This window comes from Centruroides sculpturatus, unplaced genomic scaffold (assembly GCF_000671375.1).
Source record: "Centruroides sculpturatus isolate CEXI.00-Female unplaced genomic scaffold, Cexi_2.0 scaffold161, whole genome shotgun sequence".
NCBI classification, from domain to species: domain Eukaryota; kingdom Metazoa; phylum Arthropoda; class Arachnida; order Scorpiones; family Buthidae; genus Centruroides; species Centruroides sculpturatus.
The window spans coordinates 733,652-744,060 of record NW_019384373.1 but is presented as its reverse complement, the minus strand read 5'-3'; the positions used below and the strand labels follow the sequence as shown (position 1 = coordinate 744,060).

The following is a 10,409-nucleotide window of genomic DNA, read 5'->3' as shown; positions in this document are numbered from 1 at the left end:
ATTTTGATAAACCTTGTTAAATCGCAGTGTTCGCTTGTTTCATGTTCACATCACTTAAACATTCATATGAATGTGCTCGTAATTTAAATAGAAAATTATTATAAATAAATCTAAATGTATAAATTATATTATAAACAGAAAATAATTCGATTTCACTATGAAAAAATAATACTCAAAAAGCTCACTCACTTTACTACCTATTAAATAATAAAACGCGTGATACTTACTGAAACAAAGTGAAAATTAAATGAGTAAAATTGTGTTTAGTATTCAATATTTATTCACTTGTTATTAATGAACATTTGTAAACAAATAAATGTGGAATCGGATGAGTGCTATTGGCACATTTTTCACAAAAAGATGTGTTTATATTTTAAAGATTCCAATTGAAATAAAATCTGTATTTTTTGCTTTCTATAATAATAAAGTAAATTCACCAAACTTATTATAAAATACGCATTGAAAATGTTATAAATCGCTCCTTCTTACTATTCTAGAAAAATACACAGACAGTAAACGTATCACAAAACTTGTTTTACTATTTAATTGTTTAGAAAAGTTGTTTTTGAATAAAATCCAAATCTATTGTCTTTCCACTTGTCAACTGTTTTTTATAAACTAGATTTAATGTATTTTCAACTTTACTTCTAATACTTATTAAAATGTATCAAATATTTTAGCCATATTCCAGTCAAGAAAAAAGTTATATTACTGTTTACTTTTCTATACATTAATTCATCTTCGTTAGTACTGTAAATAATACTTAATTTTTAAACACTGTAGAGAACCCATATTTAATTATATACTTAAATGCGGTAAAAATTACTATAAACTATATTAATATTGATAAATATATATTTTTTTCCAAATAGAATTTTACATCGTATTCTTTTAATTGTTTATTTTCAAGGTTGACAGTATTTATTGTAATTAGTGAATTCTTGTTTTACCGAGAAAGAAGTAATGCACGCAAACATGGGAGAACACGATTTGTTATTTTGTATAAAAATATAAATATTTAATTAATTTAAATTTTTTGTAATGTAACGAAATTAGAAACTTGTGTATATTACTTGTATTATGAATATAATAGATTTGATTATTTAAATTTTCTAAATAACATTCAGTTATAATTATAATATATAAATTTTCGATATTCTAAATTAATTACTCTAAACTCGCATTTTTTTGCAGATTAAATAATTATTCTCCGTTTCCAATGAATTTTTATGTAGTATTTTTATTTACTTTTTTATCTCTTATGCTGTCTGAATTTGTAAATTTAAAAAATATATATAATTTTTTCGAAAAAAAATTCTAGTATTTTAAAATATTAATACAGGAGAGCCTCGATTATCCGAATCAATTGGGGACTGGGATTTGTCGGATAATTGAACAGTCGGATGACCGAAAAGTATGAAAAAATCCATTATTAGTGTAGTATATTATTATATCCCATGTAATTATTATATTAGTATATCCCTATTAACCTACTTTGCGTTGAATTTTCATCCATGTTAAGCCTAACAAAAATTTTTTAAAATAATAATCGTTGCTATTGTATCGTTAAAAGTTATAAAATTAAGCCTCGTTTAAATACTGGCTTTCTTTCATGGCCGATCGAGTGTTGCCAGCTAAAACACGTAAAAATAATATTAAAGTAGCCAAGACAAATATATATTGTAGCGCCATATCACTAGCGGACATTTGAAATTTGTTGACTAGGACAGTCGGTTAACCGAGGTGTCGGTTATCCGACCGTCCAAGTCGGCAAATTAACCGACCCCCGATTAACCGAGTCCTAGTCCTTGTCCGACCCCCGATTAACCGAGGTGTCGGTTAATCGGGGGTCGGATAATCGAGGCTCTACTATAAAGTTTTTAGTAATTTATTAACGTGTTTAATAATATCAAATATGTGTAGACTACAGTGTTTAAAAATAAAATATTTGTTACAAAAGTAAAAAAAAAAAGGAAAAGTAAAAATTATAATGTTTCGCTACCGAACAATCGAAGGTTAAACAAAATTCTACGAATTTAATTTTTACCTTGGTTTGGTAGGCAGCACGCAAGTAATTATAAAATGCGAGTAAATTGAGTGAGCTTTTTGAGTATTATTTTCTGATACTGAAGTTGAATTATTTTCTGTTTATAATATAATTTATATTATTTTTACTTTGAGATTTATTTATATTAATATTGCGTAATCGGTAATTGTCGAATGATTAGGAAAGCAGATGTACAGTAGTAAAGTGCGAATGAGTTTCAAAGGATAAGTGAAATCTTTATTTAAATATATTTATCTAAACTCTATATTTAACTAATTTTATAATAATCAACGTTGTCAGAAATGAAAATAGTCATTCCCATTGAATTAAGAATTAAATATTATCGTAATTAATAATTTAAAATTTAAACAGTATAAAAGATAAAAAAGTAAGGAAAATTCTACATTAAAAGTTTATTGTAAACAGAAACTGGTTTCTTAGTCTACAAGGAAAATGCGAGTTTAGAGTAATTAATATGAAATAACAAATATTTATATATAATAATCGTAAACCAATGTTTTCCAGAAAAATTCAAATAAAACTTCCAAATTAATTTTCTACATTAGAGAATTTCGAACAATCGAGAATTAACAAATGTAACTAATACTGAACAGTAGCATTATATTTTTATTATAGTAATCATAAAAACACTAGCGAATAAATAATCCATTAATTCACTATTGAATATAAATAACTATTTTTAACATTTCGAAATTATTGAAAATAATAATTACGGTTTAAACGCATTCTCGAAATTAGTTTATTTTCAATTATTAAATTATTCGAGTAGTTTTAGTATTCATTAGAAGCAAAGTTGAAAATACTTAAAAAGAATTCATTGGACTTTATTCAAAAATATCTCCTGTAAATAATTACACAAGAAACGTTTTTTCTTACGTTTCTTGCTTGTATATTTTTCTAGAATAGTCAGAATAAGAGTCTTTAAACATCTTAATTGAGTAATTAATAATTAGTTCGTTTAGTAATAATAATAAAAATATTATATTAATAGGAAATTTTGAAATTTAAACGAGTCTTATAAAAAAATACTATTGGCACGTTTCCACTTTAACATACACTGGATAAAGATCTTAATAAAGAACAAATAAATAAATATCGAATACTAAACATAATTTTACGCATTTTCTTTTCATCTTGGTTCGGTAAGTGTGGTGCTTTTTATTATTAGTAAACCAGCAGTTAGGCCCGGCGTTGCTCGGGCAAAAAGAAACGATAGCGAAGATTAAGATTATTACGTTATATTCAATCTTACCCGATTTCAAAGAATGAAAGAATTAGGTCTTCCTGTTTTTAGACTAATTTACGAATTTTCAAATTGGTTAAAAATGTCCGATTTTTGCAAGAACGAAAAAACTGCATCTGCGCCTGTGAATTTTGCACGTCGGTTTCTGTTAACAGTTCCATTGTTGATACTTTCATTGTTACTTAACACTTTCATTGTTGATACTTTCATTGTTACTTAACACTTTCATTGTCTTACCCTTAATCTTGTCTTTCTTACCCCGGTGGAATTTCGAAAAATCCCTTCTTAGTATGCGTTTTCGTGACTTTTCCTAACTGTGTACCAAATTTCAACTTTGAACTTTTAACTGTTTGGGATCTGGGCTTATTATTATTATTATTATTGCTATCAACCAGTCTCGATTATATATATACATAGAGTAGTAGTAAATAGACAAGTAAATAGAGTAAGCGTTCGAAGTATTATTTCGTAATAATAGACTTGTATTATTTTTTGAAAAAAAATAATACAAGTCTATTTTTAAATTGTCTGAAACTTATGTATAATAATTTCCATTTAAACTACGAGCACTTTAGTATTTTAGTAATGTGAGCGTGAAAAAAATGGAAAATGCATAATATCAGTAATACGGAAAACATCATTTGTTAACGATTCGTGTTTGTAGTTTTTCTGGATACGCATTATTTTCATTAAGTCCGAAACGTTTAAAATGCGTAGCAAAAAATTAGATAGAACGAAAAGTTAAGTTACTCGCACCTGATGAGACGAAGCAAAGAGCAAGACACGTATAGGATTGACCGAGTAAGATACCGTTTGTTAGTCTGTTTGGCTTATATCGTTACGAACCTTTCGTTAGGAAATGTATTATAAAATTCGTAATATGTTCTAAATACATACAATTTGTATGTATTTACAACATATATCGTACGTCACTGTTTTTTGTACTACTAAAAAAATATCATAAAATAGAATGAAGTTCTACTGTAAATCGCTTCGATTCGCTTTGCTTCTTTCACTTTTTATATGTATGAAATATTCACAACGAAAATTTCGTGACGATCGTAACGAGGAACTTTGTGATCACGTATTCTGCTAAATAGACTCGAATACACAAAGCGCATTTTAGTTCCATTATTTACATATTTTGGGTCATGGAAGTGTAACCTCGGATCTAAATAAATACGTGTAAATTTAGAATAGATGGACTCTTGTAATAATGTTTAAAGTGAAAAAGAAAATGTGTTTTTACTAAAAATTGTAATCATTTTACTCTTTATATAAAGGAAATTCTGAAATTATGGTATATTTTTTTAGATTTTCATAATATTTTACTTTCAGTTTATAATTTTTTAAATTGTAATTTATCTGCTTAATTAATAATACTTTTTGGTATTTTGGACAGAACCTGTCGTTTGAAGATCCAAGCGATATTATCTCTTGATAAAATATTTGTCGTCAAATAATTATAAATAAGACCTTTCTGAAGCACTTTATTTTGTGAGTCAATTTTAACAATCATGTTTATTTGTTAGTAACTAAATTTACTTTAAAGTAGACAATTATCATTTTAGATTTTATATTTGTAAATATTATGAAAAGCAAAAAGAAATCAATACCGAATTTTAGTATTCGTATACAAAGACTATAGTTTACTGTAATAGTCACAAACAAAAACGAACGTTTGCATTCGAAAAATTCTAATTTGATTAGTGTAATAATTGAACATAAGTATTGAATAAACAATTGTTTTTTAGTGTACCAGCATCTGAAATGTAAATGAATAATATTATACAAATTATTTTAAAAAATTCACTACGTCAACTAAACTTTTAATCAAACACATTTACAAATACAATTACTGGAATATACTCCAAATCGGTGTATTTTATAGTAATCATAAATTGCTTTATATACATTTTTTTTTCTAACAATTTTAACGATTTATCAATAAGATAAATTTTTACAACAATAGTAGATAAGGCTGCTATAGGAAGTATCGCGAATACTGTTAAACTAGGGACGCTAAATGCAAAATTTTCTAGTGTTAACGATAGACTAACAGTTGCGTAAAATTGAAGACACTTTCTATAAACATATATTTTCTTTTCTAACTTTGTTTCGTTGGCAAAAAATAGTTTCTTTATAGCAACTAGCGTTTTGTGCATACGTAATCTTGCAAACTTTAATGTATGCACCAAACATATTACACCAACGTGCGAGGCATTGTACAGTGTTTCCTAATAATGGAATTTTATTTTCTAATTAATAATTTAAGTTAATGCATTTTATATATATTCTGATCGTATTTATATAAATTTATCTTAACATATAGCGTTATCGTAGTAATTTTATAATTAATTATAGAATGTTAAATTATAGACATATATATATATATCCATTTTACACCATTGAAATGCAAAGTCTATTAATCCAATAATTGTTATGTTTGATAACTAAGTAAAGCGACGGGAAAGAGCTGTAACGCGCTACTTATGCCACGATAAGTAATGAAGGGAACGAAAAAAGAGAAAATGAAGTCTGCAGGAAGTTGGACTGAGATTACTTGCCTCTTTTGATTTTAATAAAATCTAATTTGTAAAAAGTAATTTGCATTCTAAAACATAAATGTTTGTTAAATTGTATTTTTTAAGAAATAATGCTGTTATTTTTATTTATTTAGTCATATGCATGACGGACAAATCACTTACTTGTGTTCACCACGAACACTTTTCTTACACTTTGTACATAGGTGATTATCTCTTCGATTCTTTTTCTGTGTACAAAGAGAACATTTTCCTGGCCTTGTCGATGTGGCTGAATTTACTGATGGTGCATCTTCGGGCATTTCTATTCCTAGGATGTTGCACATTTTTTCTCTTAATGTTTTACTAATGCGGGGATTTCTTATTCTTTCTTTCATGTGTGGGGTAACCAGTAAAAAATAAATTTTTTCAAAAACTTTTGAGCAGATTTCGTCTTTATTTTCATTATAAAGAAACGTTTTAGACATATAAATGTTTAAAGAAAATAACTAGGAAAACATTAGTAGAAACGTTTTGTGATAAAACAGTTATTTAGAAATTATTTATAGAAAAAATTTTTAAATTATTTGTGAATTGATTACTACATAAGTGCATAATATTATGTACAAAGCGTAGACAACAGAAAGATTTTTGATCAAATTATTTCAAATAAGTTCGCTGAAAAACTGCTTTGATAAACTAATTTGATAGTATTAACTAAAAATAAATACATGATAATTTGTGTGAAAAACTATCAAATTTATGTGAGTAAAAAATTTTGTTCGATTATGTAACCAAAAAAAATTACTTTTAAACATTTTTCAACGAAAATTGCATTAAAAATTTTACATTTACTTTATTCTTTCAGTTTTACATCTTTAAATTTTTTCAGTCGAATACAGTAAAACCTCTCTAAAGAGATCATTCACGGTTCCTTCAAAAAGTGGTCTTTTACACAGATGGTCGTCCAATACACGTAGTCCTGTAATNTTTTGCAAGCAAAACCCATTTATATTCAGTATTCCAACAACCATAGTAATTGTTATATAACAGCGCTGAGAATAATGAGAATTGCTGAAAAACAAACGAACTATTTTCAGTTTATAACAATGTCTGAAATGTTATCAATTTAATACACATAAGTACTCAATGAAGGTTAAACATAGTTCAAAACATAAACTCGCATTTAAAATAGTACTGTAGAAGCCATTTTTCCAGTTAAGCTTTCATTCTCTCCACCTTTTCCCTCGAGGAAATTTCGAAAAATTCCTTCCTAATGTGTGTTTTCAAGACATACCTTAACTGTTTACCAAATTTCACCCTTTTACGTTCAGCGGTTTGGTCTGGGCGATGATGAATCAGTGACTTAGTCATTTAGTCAGTCAGTCAGTCAGGACAAGTAATTTTATATTCAGTAGAGCGTCGTATATCCTAATCAATTGAGGACTGAAGTTGTTTGGATAACTTATTTTTTAGATAACCGATTATGTACAAAAAATATATTAATTTATCCCGTGTTGAAATTCTCCTCCGTTGCGTGTCGCTTCGCGTTAAATGTTCGTCGATGTTAAGCCAAATGTAAACATTGTAAAATAATCATCGTAGTATTGCATCGTTAATAATTATTTTTTTATTTTTTATAAACAAAATAAATATAATTAAAAATATAAAAACCAAGAAAATATACTTTAGAAGTTGATCTGGTATCAAAAACGCAGGACAGCATGACACACAGTCTTCAGAAAAACATCACACAAAAGTGCCGTGCTGCCAGCTAAAACACACACACACCAAAAAAAAAAATATTGGAGTAGCCCAAGATATAGCCAAAGATTGCAGCACCACAGCACTAGCGAAAATTTAAATTTGCTAACTGAAATGCTTTCAGTTAACCGACGTTTCGGATAACCGGCTTTCGGATAAACGACTCTCTACTGTATTTAGATGTAATGAATAAATACAATGTACTTTTTTATAAATTTAGTTTATTCTCTGAACTGACAAAAAAGCTAACAATATGCAATATGAAACAATTTTATAAAATTAAGACTTTAAAACCGTTTAAATTATTTTCAGCTTTATCGACGTTTTTCAACAATGAAAAAAAACAACCTGACGATCGCAGTTGAATCGTTTTATTTCGAAAGAACCTTCACTGTTAATTCTTTCAGATATTTTTTTGGAAATTATTGGCATTATTCAATTTACATGTCCATCATCTACTTGACGACCATCATGATCCTTCAGCATCACATGAAAGGTCGACCTCCTTATAACTTGAAAGTGGCCTTTACGATTTGGAATGGGCTTCTGGCAATTTATAGCATCTGTAGCACTTTAAGAGGCATTCCAGTTCTGTACGAAGCATTTAAGCGATTAACTTTTTATGATATTGTATGCGATATAAGTTTGACAGAAAATACACCAGCGATCTTATTCTGGATAACAACATTTGTATTTTCTAAAGTTTGGGAATTCGGAGACACAATTTTCATAATATTAAGTAAACGAAATTTGATGTTTCTTCACTGCTATCATCACGTAATGGCGATTATGTTAACATGGTATGCTTCATTCGAAGAGTCTTGTTTTCTACTGACATCTGTCTACATCAACACTTTTGTGCATTCGCTGATGTACAGTTATTTTACTTTAAAATGCATGAAAATAAAAATATCTTCAATAGTTGCTATGTTGATAACTGCTGTCCAAGTTATTCAAATGGTATTTGCAATTCTGCTAATATGTTGGATTTATTGGCTTCTTGCAAATGGACATACGTGCGATACATCATTGAACGCGTTAAATTTTAGTTTTCTTATATATCTGTCATATGTTTATTTGTTCACTGATTTGTTCTACAAGTCTTATATTCGAAGATATAAAACAAATAAAAAAACAAATTGAATATAATGTTGCATCATCATATGTAACAAACATGATATTGAAGTAACAAAAATTAATATATTTTCATAAATAATCGGATTTTTCACTAACAATTTTTAATGTATTACGTATGGAAAGAATAAAGTTTAATTAAAAATTTTTAAATTGCTTCTCTTAAATTTTAACGTATCACTGAGTGAATTTCTATGAACTCAGCAATTACGTTTACATCTTTCTTACTTATTCACTTCCAGATATCAATTGAATTTCTATATACAGTATCAAATAATTTTCAAGTACAAGTTTGCTGAATTTATATGCAAGTAGTAGGGGCTTGACACACACTGATCACAAAATAATTATTTTAAGAGAAATTTTAATCACAAATTTTAAATAAATCAATCGTATTTTAACAATTTAATTATCAAAACTTTTTAAAAATTAATTATATTTTTTAATTCACTTTATGAACTAATTTTTATTTTTATTATGAATTATTTTATAAAAGATATAAGATTAGTCGGCTTTTGATATAAATATAGTTTTAAGTAACATTATAATTTATTTTTAATATCAAGATTGAAAGTTGCAATCATGGAGACGTATGGTTTTATTTTTACTTACGACGGCGATAGAAATTATTCTGTTTTTCCTCGTCTGTACAAGTCTTTGGATACATGTATTGTTGTGGTAAATAAGTTTTCTTTCGATATTCCCGATAATTTTCCTATTGTTTTACGTTATTTTAAAGTTAACGATGAAATATGGAAAGGAGATGAGAAAATATGGTTTTATAATTGTCGACGAGGATGGAAGAATTAATCAAGTTAGTAATAAATTATATTATTCGTTCGAGGAATGTTCAGAAGTTATGAATGAAGTTTATACAGAAAAGAACTAAAAGAATATATTAATATGTAGAGAGATAATTTGCGAAACAAAGCATTATAAACTTACTAAAGCTTATAAGTTCAATTAGTTAATACAAGTATGTATTTTAAACATCTTAGTAAGTGTATAATCGTTGGACTTTCACAATGCAGGAAAAACTACACTAGTGAGATAAATTATTCATAATAAAATTTTTGAAATGACATTAAAAAAGGTTCTATGGTGTTATTCCGTATATTTATCATTTTTTTCATGAGGAAAAAATATTACATTCATGTATGGTTTACCTGAATCCGTGCAAGGATGGGATTTAATAATAATTGATGATTTGATGCATGAACTCAGTTCAAAAACTGCATCTTTGTTTACAACAGAGTCTCATCATTATAATGTAAGCGTGATAATTATAATGCAAAATTTGTTTCCAAAAAATAGAATTATGAGAGATATAACTTTAAACACTCATTATTTGATATTATTTAAAAATAATCGCGATGAAAGTCAAGTAAGTTGTTTGGGGCGACAAGCTTTTGCTGGTAAATGCGATTTTTTTATGGATGCATATAAAAAAGCAACAGAGAAGGAATTTGGTTATTTGTTATTAGATTTTCATCCTAAAACGAATAAGAAATTTTCTGTGAGAGATTCGTGTTTTCCCGACGAACAAGGTATTTTTTGGATATACTTACCAATAAAATGAAGAACGTAAAGAAAAATTATCATATGTTAGCACTTTTGTCCAAGACTACTCCTTCTCAGCGAAAAGCAATATTGAAAGAAGCTACTCCCGATCAAATTA

At 27.3% G+C, this 10,409-nt stretch overlaps 1 protein-coding gene across 1 annotated transcript; it reads left to right on the top strand.

The window, feature by feature from the left end:
- The first annotated feature begins 8,041 nt into the window (after positions 1–8,041).
- Positions 8,042–9,620, top strand: LOC111615550 (putative fatty acid elongation protein 4). Its single transcript, XM_023356958.1, has 3 exons — positions 8,042–8,613; positions 9,298–9,409; positions 9,471–9,620. The coding sequence occupies exons 1-3, from the start codon at positions 8,042–8,044 to the stop codon at positions 9,618–9,620; spliced, it is 834 nt and encodes a 277-aa protein (XP_023212726.1).
- The last annotated feature ends 789 nt before the right edge of the window (positions 9,621–10,409 follow it).

What these genes read in the sequence shown, in the direction of transcription:
- LOC111615550 (XM_023356958.1), top strand. Translation starts at nt 8,042, where the DNA reads ATGTCCATCATCTACTTGACGACCATCATGATCCTTCAGCATCACATG. An exon ending in CTTCTTGCAAATGGACATAC is followed by an intron (nt 8,614 to 9,297) that starts GTGCGATACATC and finishes TTTAATATCAAG; the next exon opens with ATTGAAAGTTGCAATCATGG. An exon ending in TGGATACATGTATTGTTGTG is followed by an intron (nt 9,410 to 9,470) that starts GTAAATAAGTTT and finishes GTTATTTTAAAG; the next exon opens with TTAACGATGAAATATGGAAA.